Source organism: Anomaloglossus baeobatrachus, chromosome 3, assembly GCF_048569485.1.
Source record: "Anomaloglossus baeobatrachus isolate aAnoBae1 chromosome 3, aAnoBae1.hap1, whole genome shotgun sequence".
Classification (NCBI taxonomy): domain Eukaryota; kingdom Metazoa; phylum Chordata; class Amphibia; order Anura; family Aromobatidae; genus Anomaloglossus; species Anomaloglossus baeobatrachus.
The window spans coordinates 280851755-280878602 of NC_134355.1; the positions used below are offsets into that span (position 1 = coordinate 280851755).

Here is a 26848-nt window from a genome sequence, read left to right on the forward strand (position 1 = left end):
CTATCCCTCTATCTATCCATTATCTATTTATCTATCTATCCCGCTATCTATCTATTTATCTATCTATCTATCTATATCTATCATCTATCTACTATCATCTATCTATCTATCCCTCTATCTATCTATCTATCTATCTGTCTGTCTGTCTATCTATCTGTCTATCTATCTGTCTTTCTATCTATCTATCGATCTATCTATCTATCTTTGTAGCTGAATAATCTGCTTCTGATTTCTCTACTGCAATACAGAGTTCAAGATTACCAAATCTTCCTATGTTTTTTATTTTTTTTTTATTTATCTATCTATCTATTTATCCCTTTAGCTATCTATCTATCTATCTATCTATCTATTTATCCCTCTATTTATCTATCTATCTATATATCAATCTATCTATCCCTCTATCTATCCCTCTATTTATCTATTTATCCATCTATCTATCCTTCTATCTTTCTATCTATCTATCTCTCTATCCCTCTATATATCCAGTATCCATCTATCTATCTATCCCTCTATCTATCTATCTCTCTATCTATCTCTCTATCCCTCTGTATATCGATTATCTATCTATCTTTCTATCTATCTATCTATCTATTTATCCCTCTATCTTTCTATCTATCTATCCCTCTATCTATCCCTCTATCTATCTATTTATCCATCTATCAAATCAAATCAAATAAGCTTTATTGGCAGGACCAAATACAAATTAGTTTTGCCAAAGCAAGTGTACATTAGGGACTGGGGCTGTGGGGATGGTGGGTGGGGACTGTAGGAAGGATAGATGGGGCACATCCAGGGTGGGGTCTGGGGGGCCACATCTGCGATGGGGGGCTATGGAAGTCCATGGCTTATGATGGGGCATATCCAGGGTGGGGACTGTAGTAACGGTGGTTGGGGCATATCCAGGGTGGGGATTGGGGGGCCACATCTGGGATGGGGGGCTATGGAAGTCCATGACTTATCATAGTTCTCTTTCTCGAAGTCTATGACATTCGCTCACATACCGCGCTGCTATCTCCACTGCGCTCTCTTCTTCCCCCAGCAGGATATATATTTTCTCTTCCTCCTTCATGGAGCTGAAGTCCGGGAAGAGATGGGAGAGTCTCCTGAAGTGAGTGTCCCTCACTGCTGAGTACTTGGTGCAGTGTAGCAGGAAGTGGGTTTCATTCTCCAGGGCCTCCAGGTCACAGTGTTGGCACAGTCTGTCCTCCCTGGGCTTGTAGCTCTGCTTGTGTCGTCCGGATTCGATGGCTAGACTGTGGGCACTGAGTCTATATCGGCTCAGGGTCCTGCGGTCTCTGGGGTCCGGGAGTTTTTCCAGATATGGGGCCAGTCTGTAGTCTCTCTGTAGTCTCTGGTACGTGGTCAGTTTCTGTGAGGTGTTGATGTCGGTCCTCCAGTCACTGACATACCTCTCCTGGCCCTCGTCTACCATCTTCCTGATTCTGGTTCTTGTCAGGCTGGTGTGATTGGTTATTTTGTCCAGTTGGGTTTGGGAGAGCTGTGCGAGGGGTCCTGGTTCATCTGGCCCACGTATATATATCAGAGCTTTGTGGTGATGGGAGCTTGGATTGCTACTCTGTAGGTGAGCCTGAAATGATAGTGGCCTCTTCAGAGCTGCTAGGTGTAGAGGGAATCTGCCCAGCTCAGCTCGACAGGCACTGTTGGAGGTGCTTCGATGGACCTGGAGAAGGTGCTTACAGAATTCCAGGTGAAATATTTCTGTTGGGCTGGAATCCCACCTTGACTAATCTGGGTAAGTGTGAGGGCCCCAGACTTCGCTGCCGTACAGGAGGATTGGGGCAATGATGGAATCGAAGATTTTTAGCCAGACCCTCACTGGTGGCTTCAGATGATACAATTTCCTTCGGATGGCATAAAAGGTTTTGCAGGCCTTGTTTTTCAGGGTCTCTATGGCTTGTTTGAAGCTCCCTGACTGGTGAATTTCCAGGCCCAAGTAGGTGTATTTGTCTGTTCCTGTTAGAGTGCAGCCGTTTAGGACAAATGAAGGATGCTGGTCAAATCTTCTTTTTCTCTTCTGGAACACCATGATGTTGGTTTTCTTTAGATTGATCGGTAGTGCCCATGTGGAGCTGAATTTCTCCAAAATTTGTAGGTTGTCTTGGAGACCTTTCTCGGTTGGTGACACCAGCAGTAGGTCATCTGCATAGAGCAAGAATTTCACCTGAGCATCATGGAGTGTGAGACCTGGAGCAGTTGAAGATTCTAGAGCAGTAGCCAGCTCATTGATGTAAATATTGAAGAGCGTTGGACTTAGGCTGCAGCCCTGTCTGACTCCTCGGCTCTGCTGGAAATAAGCCGTTCTTCTACCGTTCACACTCACGCTGCAGAGGTTCTCGGTGTAGGAGCTTTTGATTACATCGTAGGTCTTTCCTCCTATTCCGCTTTCCAGCAGTTTCAAGAACAAGCCCGGGTGCCACACTGAGTCAAAGGCCTTTTTAAAGTCTACAAAGCAGGCGTATATCTTCCCATGCTTTGTATTGTGGACGTGGCTCTGAATGAGACTGTGCAGGGTGTAGATGTGGTCCGTGGTGCGGTGGTTTGGCACGAACCCTGCTTGCCTTTTGCTCAGGACATTGTGCTCGGTAAGGAAACTGATGATCCTTTTGTTTAGGATGCTGTTGAACAGTTTTCCCAAGTTACTGCTGACACATATGCCTCTGTAGTTGGCAGGGTCATACCTGTCCCCACTCTTGTGGATCGGTGTAATGAGTCCTTGGTTCCAGGTACGAGGGAAGTAACCAGCACTCAGCACAATGTTGAACAGTTTAACCATTGCAGCTTGAATTTCTGGTGGGCTGTACTTCAGCATCTCTGGGGGGATTCCATCCAGACCACTAGATTTTTTACACTTTATGGAAGGGAATTTCTCTGCAACTTCCTGTAATGTAATTGGTGTGTCCAGTGGGTTTTGGAAGTTTTTGATTTTCTCTTCCATTGCCTTTAGTTTTGATGTTATGTTTTCCTGCCCTTGGCTAAGTCCTTCTTTTGCGATGTCTTTGTAGAGGTCTCTGAAGTACTGGAGCCAGATGTTGCCATTTTGGATATGGGTGTCATTCTTTTTCTTGCTCTTTGTGTCCATGTGGTTCCATATTTCCCAGAAGAAGTTGTCTTGGAGGGCGTCTTGGAGTTGGCTAAGTTTGGTAGAGATGTAGCTCTGCTTCTTCCTCCTGAGGATGGTTTTGTATTGCTTTTGTATGGTGTCATAGGCTTCCCTCAGGTCTGGGTTGTTGGGGTCTCTGTGTTTATTGTTTGAGGCTGTTCTCAGGGTCTTTCGAACGGCTTTACACTCTTTGTCAAACCAACCATTGATCTGCTTTTCTTTTGGCCTCTTGTAGTTGACTTGTTTGAGGTCGGACAATTTGGCCATGGTGTGGAATATTTTGTTGAGGTCTTTTGCAGCTTGATTCACTCCTTCTGGGTTTGACTTATACTTGTAGCTGTAGAAGTTGTGGAGCATCTCCTGTAATTCTGGTCTGTTGGGAGCCTCTTTATATTTTATTTCTGACGTCTTGGACCATTTATAGGATGGAGGTCGGTTGTAGAGGCTGCTCTGCTGTGGCTTTTGTGTGGATGGTTTCTCTGTAGATTTTATGTACAGGAGAAGTTGGCTGTGGTCTGACAGGTGCGTTTGTGGGGTGACTATGAAGGCGCTAATATTTGCCGGGTCCATATCTGTAATGGCGTAGTCTACTACACTCCTTCCTACATGGGAGTTTAGTGTGTATCTTCCCAGTGAGTCTCCCTTTGTACGTCCATTAAGAATATGAAGACCTAAACTTTTACATAAGTTCAGGAGCTTTTTGCCACTTTTGTTGACTGTACTGTCATAGCTGTTTCTCTCTGAGTGTTCTGAGTCGTGACTGTCATTCTCTGCCCCAAATATGTAGATGTTTCCATCTGTGGTCAGAAAGTCTCTTTCTCTCCCTGTTCTTGCATTGAGGTCTCCAAAGATGAGAACTTTGCCCAGGACCTGATAATGGGTGGCTTCTTCTTGTAAGATCTCAAAGCTGTCTGGATTGAAGTAGGGGGACTCTGGCGGTGGTATATAGGTGGTGCAGAGGTAGATATCGGACTGAGAGGTGAGGATGGAGCTGCTGATTCTGATCCATATGTGGCTGCCTCCTCTCTTCACTGGTTTGATGTACTGGTGGAGCTCTTCTTTATACCAGATCAATATTCCTCCTGAGCAGCGGCCCTGTTTGATGTTTTTATTTTTAAGGGCAGGGACAGAGATTTCCCTGTATCCGATTGGCACCAGAGGTTCGATTTCAGCTCTGGTCCATGTTTCCAGGAGGATCTGAATGTCTATATTCTTCACTCTTTGAATAAAGTCAGGGTCATTTGTTTTACATCCAAAGGCCGAGGTGCTCAGGCCTTGGATGTTCCAGCTGCTGATTGTGAATGAGGTCATTTTTTTTTTTTTTTTCTATATACCTCATGTGTATATACCTTGTAATGAGTGCGGGTGTGTAAGACACTCTGGATTTACGACTGGTTTATAGGTGTGTTAGGGGTGCTTCACACACAGCGAGCTCGCTGCCGAGATCGCTGCTGAGTCACGCTTTTTGTGACGCAGCAGTGACCTCATTAGCGATCTCGCTGTGTGTGACAATGAGCAGCGATCTGGCCCCTGCTGCGAGATCGCTGCTCGTTACACACAGCCCTGGTTCGTTTTCTTCAAAGCCGCTCTCCCGCTGTGACACACAGATCGCTGTGTGTGACAGCGAGAGAGCGACAAATGAAGCGAGCAGGAGCCGGCATCTGACAGCTGAGGTAAGCTGTATCCAAGATAAACATCGGGTAACCAAGGTGGTTACCCGATATTTACCTTAGTTACGAGCCTCTGCAGCTCTCACGCTGCCTGTGCTGCCGGCTCCGGCTCTCTGCACATGTAGCTGCTGTACACATCGGGTTAATTAACCCGATGTGTACAGCAGCTAGGAGAGCAAGGAGCCAGCGCTAAGCAGTGTGCGCGGCTCCCTGCTCTCTGAACATGTAGCTGCATTACACATCGGGTTAATTAACCCGATGTGTACTGTAGCTATGGTAGGAGAGCAAGGAGCCAGCGCTCAGTGTGCGCGGCTCCCTGCTCCCTGCACACACAGCTGTGCGCTGGTAACTAATGTAAACATCGGGTAACCATACCCGATGTTTACCTTAGTTACCAGTCTCCGCAGCTTCCAGACGGCAGCTCCGTGCAAGCGCAGCGTCGCTTGCACGTCGCTGCTGGCTGGGGGCTGTTCACTGGTCGCTGGTGAGATCTGCCTGTTTGACAGCTCACCAGCGACCATGTAGCGATGCAGCAGCGATCCTGACCAGGTCAGATCGCTGGTCGGATCGCTGCTGCATCGCTAAGTGTGAAGGTACCCTTAGATCCAGTCACATTAGTTTCCTGCACAATGTGCTGAGCAGGGTTCTAATCTCTTCCATATCTCTGCCCTGCATGTCTCTGTGTGGGGCTGATGGTCCCCTCCATGGTGGTCTCCTCCTCCTCTGATGGCCCGATTTTGGGTGAAGGGCTTTGTTTCTGGCCTCCTGTGATGAAATTGGGGTTTCCTGTCTTTTTATTGTTGGGGGTCTTTCCATGGGTTTGTTGTTGTTGTTGAGTCCAGGCATGGGGTCTCTGTTTAGTATAATGTCCTTCAGCTCTTTGGCCAGTAGGCTGACCCCTTGTTTGTTTAGGTGCTTGTAGTCATAGAGGTGTTGGTGATTTATAGAGGGGTGTTGTGCCAGGATCACGTCGGGCACAGCCTTGATTCTGGTGGTCAGGTCCGTGTTGATGTTCTGGATAGTTTGGCTTGATACATCATTTCTTGGGAGCAGAGATGATAGAATTATTTTGCTGTCCGGGAATTTTAGTTTTGCCGTCTTTGCTAGTTGGGTCAGTTGTCCTGCGATCTGCTGGTGTTGGGCTGGCAGATTGTTTGTTCCTGTGTGTATAAAAATATGATTTGGGCTTGTAAACCGTGGAGTATTGATGACGGCCATCACCTGCTCAATAGTTGCACAGCAGATTTGTTTGACCCTTTTGCCTGGGAATAGTCGCAGTGTATTCAGGTATTTCCCATTTGAGTCCATTATTAGGATGGTATCAAAACTTTGTGAGGTCACGGGTGGGGTACGTGGGTGAAGCTGGGGGTCTGTGCTGGAGATTTTGCTGGTGGCTGGTTCTCTTCTCTTTTCTGTTTTTCTGGTTTGTGGTTCCTTTATGTTATTTTCAGGAGCATTCATACTGTTGGAGCTATTTGGTATCTCAGTGTCCTGGCCAGTGGAGGCCATGGTGTCTTCACTCCTCTGTGTTTCTATGGCGTCCTCCTGTTTCAGGCGTCCAGGAGTCTTCAGCTCTGTTATCTCCAGTCTCAGTCGGGCATTTTCTTGCTGCAGTTCACACATTTCGTCTCTTATTTCCTGCAGAGCCAACTTGTATTCACATCTCAGCTTGCTTATCTCATTTATTACTTGGTCATTTGCATTTCTGTCACCAAGATTTCTTTGAAGTTCTTCTTTAAATTGTACAAAGTCTCTTTCTAGTTGAGATAAACAGTCTCTGAGGGTCTCGGGTGAGGGGTGTGAGGTGTTTGGGGCTGCAGTTCTGTCTCTGGAGGTCTCTGTAGAGGTGATGGTGGCTGCTGGGGTTTGTTGTTCTTTGCAATTTTGTGCCTGGAGTTTAATTTGAGAAAAGCTGTCTTTAAATTTCTGTAAGTTTTCCTCAGTCCCTTGTACCATGATCATGCCATTATTGTACACGTTTATGGTCAGTGAGTTGGTCTCGTCTTCTTTTTGGTTTCTAATTCTGATCTGCCGGCCCTTATTAATGCCGTTCTTGGATGTATGCTTATATTGTTTGCACAGAGCGGTGTGCCAGGCTAAGGGTTGGTCTGTGAAAAATAATAAATTGGTTTTTCTTTTATCTTTCTCTTTAGAGGTAAAATCAGTAAAGAGGGTCTCTGGCTCTTCTCTAATCTTTGCATGTTTTATGGCTTTCTGCACATGAATGCTTTTCTGCCCTTCAGAGTATGTGATTTCCAGAGTTTGTGACTCCCTGGTGTCCCGTGTCTCCAGCTCTGCTCTCTGCTCAATTACTTGTATTACATTTATATCTTCCATTTTTATAGTAATCATTATTTATCAGAGATGTAATTACAGCACTGTCTGTAGGTTGTGGTATGGATGGAGGATGGTCCTACCTTTGGATGTGCAAATCTCTGGGAGTCAGTCTGGAATCCTCCTGTTGTATGTGATCTGTCCTTCAACAGGTTTTTTCTTATGTCCTTTAAATCCTCTATTTCCTCTTTTTTCATAAAAATCTTTAGTACAGCTCAGTCCAGCTCAGTCCAGCTCGCTTTCCTCTTCCACGGAATCCAATTTTTCCAGGTTTTGTCTTACTGTTTGCTCATTACAAGGTATAAATGATGAAAAACTCAGGAGCTCATCTTCAATGCTGCTTACTCCTAGGAATGGTGGGCGGGATTCTATCTATCCCTCTATTTATCTATCTATCTATCTTTCTATCTATCCCTCTATCTATCCCTCTATCTATTTACCCATCTATCTTTCACTCTATCTATCTATCTATCTATCTATCTATCTTTCTTTCTTTCTATCTCTCTATCTCTCTATATAGCCATTATCTATCTATCCTTCTATCTATCCATCTATCCATCTACCCATCTATCTATCTATGTCTCTATCTATCTCTCTATATATCTCTCTATCCCTCTATATATCCATTATCTATCTATCTATCCATCTATCTATTAATCTATCTATCCCTCTATCTATCTATCTATCTATCTATTTATCTATCTATATCTATAATCTATCTATCCCTCTATCTATCTATCTATCTATCTATCTATCTATCTATCTATCTATTTATCCCTCTATTTATCTATCTATCTATATATCAATCTATCTATCCCTCTATCTATCCCTCTATCTATCTATTTATCCATCTATCTATCCTTCTATCTTTCTATCTATCTATCTATCTCTCTATCCCTCTATATATCCCTCTATATATTGTGAGACTGTGACCGGGGTTATCTATGACGGCCGGTATGTCTCGCCCCGGCTGTGCTCCCTCCATGATAGAAAGTAAATCCACTATAGGGTTAATGCTGTTTCCCTACAGGCTGAAGGAAGGGTTAAATAGAATCAGGAACAAGGGCAGGTGTGCTGGGTGTGGGGAAGTGAACAGAACTTCCTGAGCCCTCTGCTGGAGAGGGACATGTATTTTGTTATGGACTTTTTGTTTGGACATTAAAACCGTGTGCTGTGAACCTTAATGCCTGGATCCCGTGTCTTCTGCTGCGCAGCCGACCGTGCTACCTCACATATGGTGGAGAATGCGGGCATGACAGCCGGTGAGGTGTAGCTTCCATCCCTGGTGACCCAGTAGCACATGTCCTGGATTCGAGCGGCTATACTACAGCCCAAACCCGGTGACGCCATGGAGGACATACTAAAGCAGCTGGCTCAGGCTACTGCACAGCAACAACAGATGAATACACACCTGATCCGGACGTTGGATCATCAGCAGCAACAGCACCAGCAATCCTTGCAAATGCAGGAAAAAAAACTCCAAGAACAGATGGATCAGGCCAATGCACGTCAGCAGCAATCCTTGCAATTGCAGGAAAAAAGGCACCAAGAACAGATGGTTCTCCTGGCCAAGTCGATCCGTGCCGGACCGGCAGCAACAACCCCGGGACCGGGTGACGACGGCAGCGTCCGGAAAGTGGTGAGACAAGCGTTGCAAAAGATGACCCCGGGTGATGATGTGGAAGCGTTCCTGGCGGTGTTTGAGCGGGTGGCCGAGCGGGAAAAGCTGCCGACCCCGCAGTGGGCTGAGGTATTGTCGCCCTATCTGACGGGGGAACCCCAAAAAGCGTACCTGGACCTCTGTACCGAGGACGCCATTGACTATGTGACCCTGAAAGCCGAAATACTGGCTCGGTTGGGGGTGAATACCTATGTACGGGCTCAGCGGGTAAATCAGTGGTTCTATGAGGAAGCCAAACCCGTACGCTCCCAGGCCTATGACTTGTTGCATCTTGTAAAAAAGTGGTTGCAGCCTGACACTCTGAGCCCGGCGCAAATGGTGGAAAGGGTAGTAGTGGATCGTTTTGTGCGCACTTTACCCGTCACCGTTCAACGGTGGGTAGGACAGGGTGACCCGAGTACCCTGGACCAGTTAGTGTCCCTGGTAGAGCGGCATGTGGCTACGCAGGACTTGATACGGGACACTGAGACTTTGCGTACCGCCCGTCGGTCCGGCCCCTCCAAGCCTAGGGCCAAGGACCCACCGCTGACAACGGTGCAGGAGTCCCCTACCGTCCCGTCTGAGGCCGCGGCCGCCGTTCCTGAGGTCCGGAAGGTTATGTACCCTAAACGACAACCCGTCAAGGGGGTTTCCGTCCCCATTAGATGTTGGCGGTGCCAGCGGGTGGGACATATGGAAGCCCAGTGTCCACTCACCACGGAGCCCATGGATTGTGGGGTTACCCGGCGGGGTTCAATGTATGCTCAGGTGGTGTGTACCGCTGACCTGGTCTCCCCAGAGATGGAGCCCCACTTGTGCCAAATACAGGTGAATGGATGTCCGGTTACAGGATTGTTGGATTCCGGAAGCTTAGTGACCCTTGTGCGATCCACCTTGAGGGCTAAAGTAAAGGCCACAGGACGCACCGTGGGGGTGGTTTGCATACATGGGGACCGCCGCGACTATCCCACGGGGATTGTCACCATCACAGCACCTTGCGGTCAGGTGCAACATGAGGTGGGACTTCTTAACACTCTTCCTTATGACGTGATCCTAGGAAGGGATCTGCCCTATTTTTGGACTTTATGGAGGGGACCCCCTAAGTCCCCTCAGATATTGGTCGGTCCAGGACCTGAGCCCTACAATCCTGAATCCGGGACACCTGCCGTAGGGGTCACCATGATAGGGACAGAGTGTGAACCCGATAGGTCACCCCTAGAGGTATTGGCAGGAGAGGCTGAGACGGTCGAGCCCATCCCGGAGTTGGAGGCGTCCCCGGATACGTTTGGGACAGCCCAACTCCAGGACCCTACGTTAATACATACCCGGAGTCGAGTGACAGTAGTTGACGGGGTGGCACAGCTGCCCGGTGCCCAGGTAAGGTACCCCCATTTCGCTCTTAAGCAGGATTTACTCTACCGGGTAGATGAAATACGGGGCGTGGGGGTAGAACAGTTGGTGGTGCCCCAGCCGCATCGCCGGCGGGTCCTCGACTTGGCTCATAAACACCTGATGAGTGGCCACCTAGGGGTCAAGAAAACGCAGGAGCGAATATTGCAAAGGTTCTATTGGCCCGGGGTCTTTGGGGAGGTAAAACGGTTCTGCGAAACCTGCCCGGAGTGTCAGCTTACCGCACCCCTGACCCATTTTCGCAGTCCGTTGGTACCGTTACCCATTATAGAAGTCCCTTTTGAACGGATAGGGATGGATCTGGTGGGGCCCCTCGTAAAGTCCGCTCGAGGGCACCAACACATCCTAGTGATCGTTGACTATGCCACCCGGTATCCCGAGGCGATACCTCTCAGACATACTGCAGCAAAGCTTATAGCTCGGGAGTTGTTTGCTGTGTTCTGCCGGGTGGGGTTGCCCAAGGAGATCCTTACGGATCAGGGGACCCCATTCATGTCTAAAGTGACCAAAGAGCTATGCCGGCTACTCCACATCAAGCAGTTGCGTACGTCTGTGTATCATCCTCAAACGGATGGTTTAGTGGAGCGATTCAATAAAACCCTGAAAACCATGCTAAGAAGGGTGATTTCAAAAGACGGGAAAGACTGGGATATGATGCTTCCCTATTTGATGTTTGCCATACGAGAGGTGCCACAGGCATCCACGGGGTTTTCGCCTTTTGAGTTGTTATACGGGCGACATCCCCGGGGATTGTTGGACCTGGCAAAGGAAACATGGGAACAAGAGCCCACCCCCCATAAAAGTGTGATTGAACACATTTTAGGAATGCAGAACCGCATAAGCGCGGTCATGCCAATTGTGAAGGAGCATTTACAGGAGGCTCAGGCCGCGCAAAGCGGCCGCTACAATAGACAAGCCACCGTGCGGACCTTTAAACCCAGGGATCGGGTGTTGGTATTAATCCCCACGGCGGAGAGTAAATTCCTGGCTCAGTGGCAAGGCCCCTACGAGATAAAGGAAAGAGTCGGGGTGGTTAACTATAAAGTATTGCAGCCCGGTAGGCGGAAACCTGAACAAATATACCATGTCAACCTATTAAAACCCTGGCAGGAACGGGAAAGCCTGATGGCTGTTTTTTCCCCACCTCCCTCTTCGGGTCGTGCACATCCGGCTCCAGCGACCTCCGGAGAGGACGAACCGGAAGTAAGGATTGGAGAAGCCCTCACCAAGCAACAGAGGCGAGAGGCCAGACGGTTGGTTCAGCAGAACCCCGATGTCTTCTCTGAGCTGCCCGGTAGGACCAGTCTGATACGACATGATATTGTCACCGAGCCCCACCTGAAGGTACGCCTGAAGTCATACCGGGTACCGGAGGCTCGACGACAAGCCATATCGGAGGAAGTAAAGACAATGTTACGCCTGGGGGTCATCGAAAAATCCCGGAGTGAATGGGCTAGTCCGATTGTCCTAATACCAAAACCCGATGGCTCCTTAAGGTTCTGCAATGACTTTAGGAGATTGAACGAAATATCCAAGTTCGATCTCTACCCCATGCCCCGGGTGGATGAGCTGATTGATAGGCTGGGACAGGCGCGATACTTCACCACGCTCGCCCTGACCAAGGGGTACTGGCAGGTGCCACTGACGGAGTCCGCCAAGGAGAAAACCGCTTTTGTTACGCCGGAGGGTCTCTTCCACTATGTTGTCTTGCCTTTTGGGTTACATGGCGCTCCGGCCACGTTCCAGAGGTTGATGGACTTAGTGCTGGAACCCCACCAGGCGTATGCATCAGCGTACCTGGATGACATCATTATTTACAGCTCCGATTGGCAGACTCACTTGGAACAGGTACAAGCGGTGGTGGACGCGCTTCGAACAGCCGGATTGACAGCCAATCCCAAGAAATGTGCATTGGGACTCACGGAAGCCCGCTACTTGGGCTACGTGATAGGCCAAGGAGTGATTAAGCCCCAAATTAACAAGGTTGAGGCGATCCAGAAGTGGCCTAGACCCCTGACCACGAAGCAGGTTAGGGCCTTCCTGGGTATCGTGGGGTACTACAGGAGGTTTGTAAAGAATTTTGCGGGACTATCAGCCCCCTTGACGGACCTTCTCAAAGGCAAGAAGTCCGTCATGGTGCGCTGGACTCCGCAGGCCGAGGACTCCTTCCGGGCCCTGAAGGAGGTCCTGTGCCGACAGCCCGTTCTGGTCAACCCTGATTTCCGGAAGGAGTTCATAGTACAGACTGACGCCTCGGAGGTCGGCCTGGGGGCAGTGCTGTCTCAGGTGGTCCAGGGGGAGGAACACCCCGTCACCTTCTTAAGTAGGAAGCTCACCCCTCCCGAGCGGAATTATAGCGTAGTGGAGAAGGAGTGCCTGGCGATTAAGTGGGCCTTGGAGTCCCTACGCTATTACCTGCTGGGACGTCAGTTTCGCTTGGTGACGGATCACTCTCCACTGGTCTGGATGAGGTCCGCCAAGTAACGGAATGCCCGGGTTACCCGGTGGTTCCTTTCTCTGCAGAACTTCCGGTTTACGGTTGAACACTGGGCCGGTGGGTTGCAGGGCAACGCCGATGCCTTGTCCCGCGGCCCGTGTTTGATGGCGGGAGTTCAACCCCGCACGCTTGAACTGAGGGGGGGGGTGTGTGAGACTGTGACCGGGGTTATCTATGACGGCCGGTATGTCTCGCCCCGGCTGTGCTCCCTCCATGATAGAAAGTAAATCCACTATAGGGTTAATGCTGTTTCCCTACAGGCTGAAGGAAGGGTTAAATAGAATCAGGAACAAGGGCAGGTGTGCTGGGTGTGGGGAAGTGAACAGAACTTCCTGAGCCCTCTGCTGGAGAGGGACATGTATTTTGTTATGGACTTTTTGTTTGGACATTAAAACCGTGTGCTGTGAACCTTAATGCCTGGATCCCGTGTCTTCTGCTGCGCAGCCGACCGTGCTACCTCACAATATACAGACCCTCACTGGTGGCTTCAGATGATACAATTTCCTTCGGATGGCATAAAAGGTTTTGCAGGCCTTGTTTTTCAGGGTCTCTATAGCTTGTTTGAAGCTCCCTGACTGGTGAATTTCCAGGCCCAAGTAGGCGTATTTGTCTGTTCCTGTTAGAGTGCAGCCGTTTACGACAAATGAAGGATGCTGGTCAAATCTTCTTTTTCTCTTCTGGAACACCATGATGTTGGTTTTCTTTAGATTGATCGGTAGTGCCCATGTGGAGCTGAATTTCTCCAAAATTTGTAGGTTGTCTTGGAGACCTTTCTCGGTTGGTGACACCAGCAGTAGGTCATCTGCATAGAGCAAGAATTTCACCTGGGCGTCATGGAGTGTGAGACCTGGAGCAGTTGAAGATTCTAGAGCAGTAGCCAGCTCATTGATGTAAATATTGAAGAGCGTTGGACTTAGGCTGCAGCCCTGTCTGACTCCTCAGCTCTGCTGGAAATAAGCCGTTCTTCTACCGTTCACACTCACGCTGCAGAGGTTCTCGGTGTAGGAGCTTTTGATTACATCGTAGGTCTTTCCTCCTATTCCGCTTTCCAGCAGTTTCAAGAACAAGCCCGGGTGCCACACTGAGTCAAAGGCCTTTTTAAAGTCTACAAAGCAGGCGTATATCTTCCCATGCTTTGTATTGTGGACGTGGCTCTGAATGAGACTGTGCAGGGTGTAGATGTGGTCCGTGGTGCGGTGGTTTGGCACGAACCCTGCTTGGCTTTTGCTCAGGACATTGTGCTCGGTAAGGAAACTGATGATACTTTTGTTTAGGATGCTGTTGAACAGTTTTCCCAAGTTACTGCTGACACATATGCCTCTGTAGTTGGCAGGGTCATACCTGTCCCCACTCTTGTGGATCGGTGTAATGAGTCCTTGGTTCCAGGTACGAGGGAAGTAACCACCACTCAGCACAATGTTGAACAGTTTAACCATTGCAGCTTGAATCTATCTATTTATCCATCTATCTATCCCTCTATTTATCTATCTATCTTTCTATCTATCCCTCTATCTATCCCTCTATCTATTTACCCATCTATCTATCCCTCTATCTATCTATCTATCTATCTATCTATCTATCTATCTATCTATCTATCTATCTTTCTTTCTATCTATCTCTCTATCCCTCTATATATCCATTATCTATCTATCCCTCTATCTATCTATCTATCCATCTATCCATCTATCTATCTATGTCTCTATCTATCTCTCTATCTATCCCTCTATATATCCATTATCTATCTATCTATCTATCTATTCCTCTATCCATTATCTATCTATCTATCTATCAAGCTATCTATCCCTCTATCTATCTATCTATCTATCTATCTATCTATCTATCCCTCTATCTATCTATTTATCCATCTATCTATCCCTATATCTATCTATCTATCTTTCTATCTATCTACCCATCTATCTATCTATGTCTCTATCTATCTCTCTATCCCTCTATATATCCATTATCTATCTATCTATCTATCTATCTATCTATCCATCTACCCATCTATCTATCTATCTATCTATGTCTCTATCTATCTCTCTATCTATATATCCCTCTATATATCTATTATCTAGCTATCTATCTATCTATCTATCTATCTATCTATCTATCTATCATCTATCTATCTATCTATCTCTCTATCCCTCTATATATCCATTATCTATCTATCTATCAATCTATCCCTCTATCTATCTATCCCTCTATCTATCTATCCCTCTATCTATCCATTATCTATTTATCTATCGATCCCGCTATCTATCTATTTATCTATCTATATCTATAATCTATCTACTATCATCTATCTATCTATCCCTCTATCTATCTATCTATCTATCTATCATCTATCTATCTATCATCTATCTATCTATCTATCTATCTATCTATCTATCTTATTATCTGCTTCTGATTTCTCTACAGCAATACAGAGTTCAAGATTACCAAATCTTCCTATGTTTTTTATTACAGGCAGGGGCTCAATGGGTAGAGCTGCTGCCTATGGACAATTAGTTTACGAGTTCGAGTCTCGGCTGTCTTAATTTATTTATAATTATTATTTATTTATAATTTAATTTAATTATGCACTGAGGGGAGGAGCCGGACATCAGCTGTAAGCTGTGGGACAGACCTCAAAAATCGGGGGCAGTTCACGGAATGAGGCTGCATTGAACCCTCGCTCACAGACGTCACCCAGTGTGGATTACGCCGGACCTGGATATTTGGGGGGTTAATAAAGTGGTGACAGAGGGGCTTTTTGGTGGTTTATTTCAAATGAAAGATTTTTCGGTGTTGTGTTTATTTACTTTACTTACAGATTAGTGATGGCGTGTCATAGACGCTGCCGTTACTAATCTTGGACTTAAGGTCCAGTCACACTAAGCAACTTACCAGCGATCCCAACAACGATAGGGATCGCTGGTAAGTTGCTAGGAGGTTGCTGGTGAGATGTCACACTGCGACGCTCCAGCGATCCCACCAGCAACCTGACCTGGCAGGGATCGCTGGAGCGTGGCTACACGAGTTGCTGGTCAGCTCACCAGCAACCAGTGTCCAGCCACACGTGCAGAGAGCAGGGAGCAGCGCACACTGAGCGCTGGCTCCCTGCTCTCCTAGTTACAGCACACATCGGGTTAATTACCTGATGTGTGCTGCAGCTAATGTGCACAGAGCAGGGAGCAGCGCACACTGCTTAGCGCTGGCTCCTTGCTCTCCTAGCTACAGCACACATCGGGTTAATTAACCCGATGTGTCCTGCAGCTACATGTGTACAGAGCAGGAGCCGGCACTGACAGTGAGAGCGGCTGAGGCTGGTATCAAAGGTAAATATCGGGTAACCAAGGACAGGGCTTCTTGGTTACCCGATGTTTACATTGGTTACCAGCCTCTGCAGAAGCCGGCTCCTGCTGCCTGCACATTTAGTTGTTGCTGTCTCGCTGTCACACACAGCGATCTGCGCTTCACAGCAGGACAGCAACAACTAAAAAATGGCCCAGGACATTCAGCAACAACCAACGACCTCACAGCAGGGGCCAGGTTGTTGCTGGATGTCACACACAGCAACATCGCTAGCAACGTCACAAAAGTTGTTCGTTAGCAGCGATGTTGCTAGCGATGTTGCTAGCGATGTTGCTTAGTGTGACGGGGCCTTTAGTGGCAGCGATGCGCTGCCATTAACTTCTTAGTTATTACCCTGATGGCCACCGCATCACAGCAATCGGGAAGGGCTGGTGACACGCCGGGACTGTCATATCTAATGGATGAAAATTCTCGGGGCAGCAGCGGGCTGATATTCTCGGCTGCGGGAGGGGTGCCGTAACCATGGCCCTCGCCCTCCCCAGTCTGAGAATACCGGCCCGCTACTGTGTGCTTACCTCAGCTGGGTATCATTTTGGGGGGGGGACGGCATGTCATTGTTTTACATTATTTATTTATTTTTCTACACGATATAGGCCCACCCACCGTTAGCTGTGATTGTTTGCAGTAAGACAGCTGTCACTCAGCATCAGGGCGTGTCTGACTGCAACCAATCGCCAGTGGGCAGGGGAAGCAGGGAATACAAGATGGATTAATGTGTGGCCGGCATTTTAAGAGCTGGAGAACCCGCCACATTGTGATCACCGTGCAGCTCCACGCCCGTGATTGGTGAGTAAGAAAGAGAGAGGGAGAGACCGACTGACCATAATGGCCGCTGGCTTATATAGCTCCTATGATGCCATGCGGCCAAGCCAATCACAGTAATACCACAACAAAAATGGCTGCGGCGTTACTGCGAGGGCAAGCAACGTCAGATGTGTTCATTGGCTGGAAAAAGGTGCTAGGTAGTGAGAAATGAAAATGGAAGTATCGGAGCGGATGTCAAATTAGCCGTCGGCTATCGGATGTCTTGGAAACCCTATTAGCCGTCGGATATCGAATAGTGTCGGATTCTTCCGCTCATCCTTATTGGCAATTCTTACCTTTTTTTTACTATCCCTTCTAAAGCCTGCTTTACACGCTGCAATATATCTTACAATGTGTCGGCGGGGTCACATCGTAAGTGACGCACATCCGGCATCGTAAGGTACATTGCAGTGTGTGACAGGTATGTGCGATTGTGATTGAACGGTAAAACGTTCATCGCACGCACATCGTTCCTTTCTCTAGGATTGGTCGTCAGATTGTTCATCGTACCCAGGGTAGCACACATCGCAGTGTGTGACACCTCGGGAGCGATGAACAGATCTTACCTACGTCCCGCGGCTCCCGCCCAGCAATACGGAAGGAAGGAGGTGGGCGGGATGTTTACGTCCCGCTCAGCTCCGCCCCTCCGCTTCTTTTGGCCGGCTGCCGCGTGACGTCGCTGTGACACTGAACGTCCCTCCCACTCCAGGAAGTGGACGTTCGCTGCCCACAGCGAGGTCGTATGGACGGGTAAGTATGTGTGACGGGGGTTAATAGTTTGTGCGGCACATTCAACAAATTGAACGTGCAGCACATACGATGGGGGCGGTTACGATCGCATACGATATCGTATGCTGGATCGTAAGGTTTAAAGCAGGCTTAAGATTATGTTTGACCACATTAAAGTTGTCTCCAATTCTGGATGCTGGCAATCATCAAATTAGCTGTGATATTACAATAGTGTTTTCATAAGGTATACATAATCCTGTGACATACGGAAAGTTTTAATAATGTACAATGCCTTGAAAAAGTATTCATCCACATTTTTTCACAGAGGTAAATGTATTTTATAGGTATGTTATGTGATATACAAGTTCACCTCAATAAATTAGAATATTATCAAAAAGTTAATTTATTTCAGTAATTCAATACAAAAAGGAAAATACATATATTATGTAGAGTCATTACGAACAGAGTGGTCTATTTCAAGTGTTTATTTCTGTTAATGTTGATGATTATGGTTTATAGCCAATGAAAACTCAAAAGTCATTATCTCAGAAAATTAGAATATTTACCACAAAACACCTGCAAAGTCTTCCTAAGCGTTTAAAATGGTCCCTTATTCTGGTTCAGTAGGGTACACAATCATGGGGAAGACTGCTGTCTTGACAGATCACCAGAAGGCAGTCATTGACACACTCCACAAGGAGGGTAAGCCACAAAAGGTCACTGCTAAAGAAGCTGGCTGTTTACAGAGTGCTTATCCAAGCATATTAATAGAAAGTTGGGTGGAAGGAAAAAGTGTGGTAGAAAAAGGTGCACAAGCAACCAGGATAACCACTGCCTTGATAGTATTGTTAAGAAAAGGCCATTCTAAAATTTGCTGCAGTCAGTGCTTCAAGAGCCACCATACACAGGCGAATCCAGGACACGTGCTACAACTGTCATATTCCTTATGTCAAGCCACTCATGACCAATAAACAATGCCAGAAACGTCTTACCTGTGTCAAGAAGAAAAAGAACTGAACTGTTACTCATTGGTCAAAGGTGTTGTTTTCAGATGAAAGTAAATTTTGCATTTCATTTGGAAATCAAGGTCCCAAAGTCCGGAGGAAGAGTGGAGAGGCCACAATCCAAGCTGCTTGAGGTCTAGTGTGAAGTGTCCACAATCAGTGATGGTTTGGGGAGCCATGTCATCTGCTGGTGAAGGTCCACTATGTTTTATCAAAACCAGTCAGTGCAGCCGTCTATCAGGAAATTTTAGAGCACTTCATGCTTCCCTCTGCTGACAAGCTCTTTGGAGATGGAAATGTCATTTTTCAGCAGGACTTGGCACCTGTCCACACTGCCAAAAGTACCAATACCTGGTTTAATAACCACAGTATCACTGTGCTTGATTGGTGATATTGTCAAGAGGCTGATGAGCGATGCCAGACTCAACAATGCAGATGAGCTGAAGGCTGCTATCAAAGCAACTTGGGCTTCCATAACACCTCAGCAGTGCCACAGGCTGATCGCCTCCATATGACGCATTGATGCAGTAATTCATGCAAAATGAGCCCCGACCAAGTATTGAGTGCATTTACTGTACATACTTTTCAGTAGGCCAACATTTCTGAGCTTAAAATCATTTTTTTCAGTTGGCATTATATAATATTCTATTTTTTTAAATAGTGACTTTTGGTTTTTCATTGTCTGTAAGCCATAATCATCAACATTAACAGAAATAAATACTTGAAATAGATCACTCTGTTTGTAATAATTCTATATTCTTGTGTTTTCCTTTTTGTATTGAATTACTAAAATAGATAAGTTTTTGATGATATTCTAATTTATTTAGATGCACTTGTACCAACACTATGTAGCAAATATTTGTTAAGTGCAAACAAAATGATGCATGGTTTTCTAAGCTTTTTTAATCTGAAAATTGTGACATGCATTTGTATTCAGCCCCATGTAGTCTGATATACCCAGAAACAAATTCTGGGTAGCCAACTGCCTCTAGAAGACACTTATTTGGTAAATTGAGTCCACCTGTATGAAGGCTTCCAAGATTTGAGAACATTAGGGATCAAGCTAACACTGCACATTTCCCTGAAAACACCATCGCCACCGTCAAACATGGTGGTGGCAGGATCATGCTGTGAGTATGCTTTTCTTCAGCAGGGACAGAGAGGACGGGAAGTTGGATAAAGCTAAATACAGGGCAATCCTGGATTAAATACAGACGTTAAAAAAGACTTGAAACTGAGGCTTAGGTTCAGCTTCCAGCAGGACAACGACCCAAAACATACTGCCATGGATGGTTTAGATCAAAACATATTCATTGTTTGAATAGCTCAGTCACATTTCAGATCTAAATCCCTTTGAGAATCTGTGGCAAGACTTAAAAATTGCTGTTCACAGACACATCGAATCTCACTGAACAAAAGCTATTTTGCAAAGTATGGGTAACAATTTCACCCTGTATATGTTCAAGGCTGGTACAGACATGCCCCAAAAGACTTGCCACATTAATTGCAGCAAAAAGTGGTCCTATAAAGTATTGAGTGGGTTGAATACAAATGCATGTCACAATTTTCAGATTTATATTTTTAAAATATCTAGAAAACCATGTATCATTTCTTATGTAATGCCAGCGTTCCTGCATAGTCCTGCCTCCCCTCTTCAGCAGGGATGCCAACATACTCACCGCCATGAACAGACTGCATTCTCCCCTGCCTCTCCATGGCTGCCCACGTGCTCCCCTGCTGCCTCCTGCTCCTGGGGCTGCACAAAGTCTCCTCTGAGTTTGCTGATGGAGCATGCATGTGTCGCGGGCGGAGGGGACGCGCTCGCCACGCTCAGGTCCGGGGCTTCTGTTGCTGCTGCTCGGTGGCTCGAGCGGTGGGCCGGACCCGGGAACTCGAGCAGCACTCCTCACCTGTGAGTGAAAAGGGATGGTTTGGTTGGGGAGATTGTTCGTGACACCACCCACGGGACGTGGTGATGGTGGCACCACCGCTGCTGGTGACGGGGATCCCGGGAGAGATGGTAGGGAGCAGTTAGGATGTTGTCCCCTCCGTGGGTAGGGGGTTGGTGATCCCGGGGCCTGGTGGTGTAACGGGGAGGCTGGATGGCCGTGGTGCAGGGTTGCAGGGACAGCGCGGCGCGGTGCCGGACGGCACTGGTGTACTCACTCAGACAATCACTGACAGAGTCTCTGGTAAACCAAAACGGCTGGATGGACGGGTCCCGCAGCCGGCTGCAGTGTTGTTGTGCTCTCCCCGGACGGCTAATGGTGGCTGTCTTTCCCTGCACTTGTTAGAATGTTCTGACTCCTGTGTTTGCCCACCGGTAGTCTGCTCCCCGGCGTATAGGTGCCGTAGGAGCCCATTTTGCCCGCAGGCGCTGGCCCTTGGATCTCTAGCCTGTGGCGGTGGCTGTATATCCTCACGGTGTGGACTGTTGCCTTCTGTCAGGTCTTGGTTGTTGGGGAACCCCTGGGGTTCCTGTCACACTCGGATTTGACTATTGACGGCGGCTCCAAGCCTGGTCTGGGTCCGATGGCCCTGCCTGTGTGATTAGCTTCACTCCGCTCCCCAGTTCGGTACCGGCGGGCCAACGCCCGACCCCGGTCCTTATGGCTTTGCAGAGTTCCACCAACTCCTGTAGACGGCCACCACCGTCTGCAAACCTTGCTGTCAGTGCCTGGGCTCCTACCCAGCCACAGGCAGATGTTTTACTCCTCTCACTTTCACCTCCAAAACTGATCTGTCACTTTTCCCGCCTTCAGGCCTGTGAACTCCTTGGTGGGTGGGGCCAACTGCCTGGCTCCGCCCCACCTGGTGTGGACATCAGACCCTGGAGGGAGGCAACAAGGGTTTTTGTCTGACTGTTGTAACTGTCTAGGGTGGGGGGGTGTGTATGTTGGTATGTATGCGACTACCTGGCTAGTCCAGGGCGTCACCCTTGCATGCGCTCATTCCCTCTTAAAGGACCAGTGCGCTATCACCAAGAAGTGCCTCTCAGGCTATGGCTAAGAGGCACTGGACACTTAAGGCACCCTCCCTTAGGGGAGGTGCCTGAGCAACATGTTTTGTTAGTGTACTTGCATGCTTGCTAGTTGTCAGGTCCCGTGTATCCTGTGTTCCTTACCTGTACCTTATAACCCGTACCTGTGTTCCAGCACCTGCTTAAACATCCCATGCTTGCTGCACCTGTTAGCACCTGCTGTACCAGCCTTGCACGTTGTACCAGTCTGCAGCAGCATGAACCAGCTATCCAGTATGCACCTGAGCTCATCCCTGATACCCTGTGGTCAGCTGCCACAGTACCGGACACTGCCATGGGAGTAACACCTGGTGTTTACCGGGATCCAAGCCCAACCTCACCATAAGAGGCTCTGGTGAATACCTGGTAGGCACTTAGTTAAACTCCTCCCGCATCAGGGTAAGCCCAGGATCCCCCTGTGGTACAGTGGGTCCAGTGCTGCTCACATCCTCTTGCATTACACTTCACATTTAACAAACACTTGCTGCTTAGTATTGGTATATCACATAAAATCCAAATAAAATATATTTACGTTTGTGGCTGTAATGTGAAGAGATGTGGAAAAATTCACGGGTTAATTTTATAAGGCACTGTAAGCTTGTGTAATATCACAAGTTAATTTCCATTAATTAACTGCTGTGATATAACCATATATATATAGCAATCGGTATGCTATTGTGGCACCCTGGACAAGCCAGGACGTCACAGGTACTACAACAACACACCCCACACCCCGGTTAGGCACATCAGTCACACACACAATTCCTTGTTGCCTCCCTCCAGGGGCTGATGTCCACACCAGGTGGGGTGGAGCCAGGCGGTTGGCCCCACCTACTGAGGAGTTCACAGTCCTGGAGGCGGGAAAAGGAAGGCAGTTGTTTGGAGAGAGCAGTTGGAGAGTGAGGGAAGTGGTAGCGGAGGAGACTGGCCATGTCCGGGTACGTGGCCCAGGCACAAACAGCAAGGTTGGCAGACGGTGGTGACCGTCTGCAGGCGAGGCCGATTGACGCACAACCGTAAGGACCGGGGACGGGCGGTGGCGTGCCGGTACCGGACCGGGGAGCGAAGAGAAGCCAGCACCATTCGGCAGGGCCTACGGACCCCGACCAGGCTTGGAGTCGCCGTTAAACCGGTCAAATCAGTAAGCAACGGGAACCTCCGGGGTTTCCCAGCAGCAAAGACCCGACTGAAGGCAACCGCTCAACCGTGAAGGGAAATACAGCTACCGCCACAGCTAGAGTTCCCAGGGCCAGAGACTGCGGGCAAAAACGGGCTCCTCCGGCAAATAGCGGGGAGCGGGCTACCGGTGGGAAGCCATCGGAGCCGACAACACAACATAGGTGCAGGGAGAGACAGTCACCGCCAACCTACCGGGAGTGACCATCGCATCCGGCTGTGGGACCCATCCATCCAGCCGTTTGTTTTACCAGAGACTCCGTCTACATCATTGGCTGAGTGAGTACCATCGTGCCGTCTGGCACCGCGCTGCCCTCCCGCGACCCTGCACCTCACCAAACCCCGCCATCCACCTTCCAGTCACCATCATCGGGCCCCGGGACCACCAAATCCCCCTACCCACGGAGGGGAGAGGAAAACATCTTGGCTGCTCTCTGTCATCGCTCCCGGGATCCCCGTCTAGAGCAGCGGTGGTGTCCCAACCTCACCACAACCGTGGGTGGCGTCACGGACAACATTCCCAAACCAAACCATCCCCTTTTCACTGACGGGCGAGGAGCGCCGCTTGAGTCCCCGGATCCGGCCCACCGCTCGAGCCACCGAGCAGCAGTAGCAGCAGCGCCGGACCCGAGCGTGGTGAGCGCAGCATCCCCTTCCCGCCCGCGACACTATTGTGACATTACATGTGGTTTTAGTTAGATTAAAAAGTTTTGTGAAATGACAAGTATGTCAAAGTGAGTTAAACAGGTATGACTTCATAGGTTCTTTTCTGTAAGGTAAGCTACTATAACACTATAAGTGGGTTTCAGTCATGAAAGCTTCTGTGACCTTACAACTACTGTAAATTTAGTCAGGACTGTTCCTTTTTTATATAACAGCAAGCAAATAGACCAAATATTATAGTTCCTACTAGGACCTTTGGTCCCTCTGTTGTTGATGTCCATCACTTGTGCACACTGCTATGATGCTTTAGCACAGTGGTTCCAAATCTTTCTTTCTTTGAGAACAAATCAAAAAAGGTCCGTGGAGCGTCTGTTAGGAGTCTCGATCTGTGGTGGGGGAAACAAGGGCGCAATAGGGTCTTACCCGATATTTAGGGTGTAAGAAAAAGAAGAGATGCACTCACCTGGTCTGGTTGTGATAGTCACAACCCCTATGACAGCGTATGGGAGTGCTGAGCTGGTTCCAGCTGCGGCCCCGTCAGAAGTGGTTGCTGTAAAAACGGGGATGAAAGAAGACGGGTTTTCCAGCCGCGCTATGAACCACACCGTTGAAGATTCCTTAAGATATTTTTATTGAGTCAATTCCAACGCGTTTCAAAGGCATAACTGCCTTCTTCCTCAGGGAATCTGAGGATCTGAGGAAGATTCCCTGAGGAAGAAGGCAGTTATGCCTTTGAAACGCGTTGGAATTGACTCAATAAAAATATCTTAAGGAATCTTCAACGGTGTGGTTCATAGCGCGGCTGGAAAACCCGTCTTCTTTCATCCCCGTTGTTAGGAGTCTCGGCACAGAAAATATCCCTCCGGAAGGACCTAGCCAAGGAGTGGCTCTTTTTAAGAAGACCACCATAACTACCATATTAGGTGGCACTTTTAGTCAATATCCAAATCTTTGACGAATTTAAAGATATGACAAGGGAAATACCAAGGCCAGGTATCCATCCACAGACAGCTGTTTCGGGGTATTGCCTCTCATCAGTGTGGAGTAGGATTCTGGCTAGGTTGGAGCCCCTCATTAGTGGCTATTTTCTGTGTCAAGACTCCTAACAGAGGCTCCATGGACTTTTTTTGATTTGCATACTTCCCAGGGGGCAATGCACCTAGGATTTCACTGTGTTGAGCGCCTTTGCTGGCTGCCGGCAGTGTTTTCTCTGGCTGGTCTCCCCGATATCAGTGATTGTTTTGTCTTGCTGGTCTACTAGGCATTGCTCCAACCTAGCCAGAATCCTAATCCACATTGATGAGGGGCAATACCCCGAAACAGCTGTCTGTGGATGGATACTTGGCCTTGGTATTTCCCTTGTCATATCTTTAAATTCGTCAAAGAGTTGAATATTGATTAAAAGGACCACTTAATATGGTGATTATGGTGGTCTCCTTAAAAAGAGCCACTCCTTGGCTAGGAGGTCCTTCCCGGAGTGATATCTGGCTATTTTATGTGTCGAGATTCCTAACAGAGGCTCCATGGACTTTTTTTGATTTGCATACTTCCCAGGGGGCAAGGCACCTAAGATTTCACTGTGTTGAGCGCCTTTGCTGGCTGCCGGCAGTGTTTTCTCTGGCTGGTCTCCCCGATATCAGTGATTGTTTTGTCTTGCTGGTCTACTAGGCATTGCTCCAACCTAGCCAGAATCCTAATCCACATTGATGAGGGGCAATACCCCGAAACAGCTGTCTGTGGATGGATACTTGGCCTTGGTATTTCCCTTGTCATATCTTTAAATTCGTCAAAGAGTTGAATATTGAGTAAAAGGACCACTTAATATGGTGATTATGGTGGTCTCCTTAAAAAGAGCCACTCCTTGGCTAGGAGGTCCTTCCCGGAGGGATATCTGGCTATTTTATGTGTCGAGATTCCTAACAGAAGCTCCATGGACTTTTTTTGATTTGCATACTTCCCAGGGGGCAAGGCACCTAAGATTTCACTGTGTTGAGCGCCTTTGCTGGCTGCCGGCAGTGTTTTCTCTGGCTGGTCTCCCCGAGATCAGTGATTGTTTTGTCTTACTTTGAGAGCCACATTCAGCTCAGAGAGATCATCTTAAGCAACATCCAGATGTCCCACCATAGTGACACACAGAGCCCTCTTTACCCAAAAAAATTACATCTTACCCACAGACATCAAACTTAAGGCCCCGTCACACACAGAGATAAATCTTTGGCAGATCTGTGGTTGCAGTGAAATCATGGACATATTGTTCCATTTGTGCACAGCCACAAACCTGGCACTGATTGTCCACAATATCACTGCAGCCACAGATCTGCCGCAGATTTATCTCTGTGTGACAGGGCCTTTAGATCTTGTCCCCCCTCCTTTAAAGCCAGTGGACAAATGTCCAAGGGCTCCCACTTTACCCCTCGTTCGATATTCTCTTATCAAGCACCCCCACTGCACTACTGCAGCATCAGCCTATCTCAAGCTTACCATATTTACACCACACTCCCCTTTCCACCATTTGGAAACCTGGTCTTCATAGCCATTTGCTAGACCTGGTGTTAAGTTGGCAGAGAGCCGCAAGCCACAAAACAAGGGCTCGTGAGTCACATGTAGCTCCCAAACAACAGCTTGGGGACACCTGCCTTAGAGGTATCCTGCCTGACACTATTAACTTTCTACATGGAGTTGCTCAATAGGATGAATATCTCATAGTCAATATGTAAGAAAACGTAACAGAGCCCACTCTCCACTAAGTAAACGATGATGGTTAGAAGCAAGCTCTGAAGAACAAATCTTTGCATGGTGTGTTTCTTAAAATTTATATGCTAGTCTTGTACCATATTTTATATTTTACAGCATCTTTCACCTTAACACTTAAGAAAACTGTGGTGCGCTACTGTCTTTTAAAATTTAACAATTCAATGAATTCACACATCCATTTAGACCTAATGCAATTTTATTGACTTTTTGCAGGTTCAAGGAATGTTGTTGTCACCCCCCGAAGTTAAGATGTATATTTCAGAAGCATCAGAATGTGCCTCCTTTTCTTCTGTGTCATCCTCTGCAATTTCTTCAAAAATGAGATATCTGCCAATCATACTAAGTACGGTTCTACACTATATATTATAAATGGCAAATATTGTACATTTGCAACAATTATATAAAAAGCCAAATATAATTGCACTATTGGACATATGTCTTTTTTTTACATAAAATAAAATATTTTTTTTTTCTCAAATCATTAATCTCAGTAATTTTTATAGCAATTTCATAAATTTATTCTGTGTGATGTGATGTACAAATGGTTGTAGCATTAAGGGGATTAAACAGATTAAACAGTGTTGCAGTCACAGGGTGCAGATATTACAGTTGCATTTGGGTCCTGGGCCTAAAAGGTCCCTTTGGCCCAGATG

At 47.6% G+C, this 26848-nt stretch overlaps 1 protein-coding gene across 2 annotated transcripts in view; it reads left to right on the top strand.

Moving 5' to 3' along the window:
- The window catches only part of MOXD1 (monooxygenase DBH like 1), a 297010-nt gene extending 270388 nt beyond the window's left edge, over nt 1-26622 (top strand). Inside the window, exon 12 of one of the 2 annotated variants that reach the window (XM_075338266.1) lies at nt 26409-26622. In XM_075338266.1, the coding sequence (XP_075194381.1) occupies nt 26409-26564 (156 nt within the window). In that variant the 3' untranslated portion in view covers nt 26565-26622. The remainder of the gene's footprint in view (nt 1-26408) is intronic. The other variant, XM_075338267.1, reaches the window with a different exon arrangement.
- Nucleotides 26623-26848: the final 226 nt, after the last annotated feature.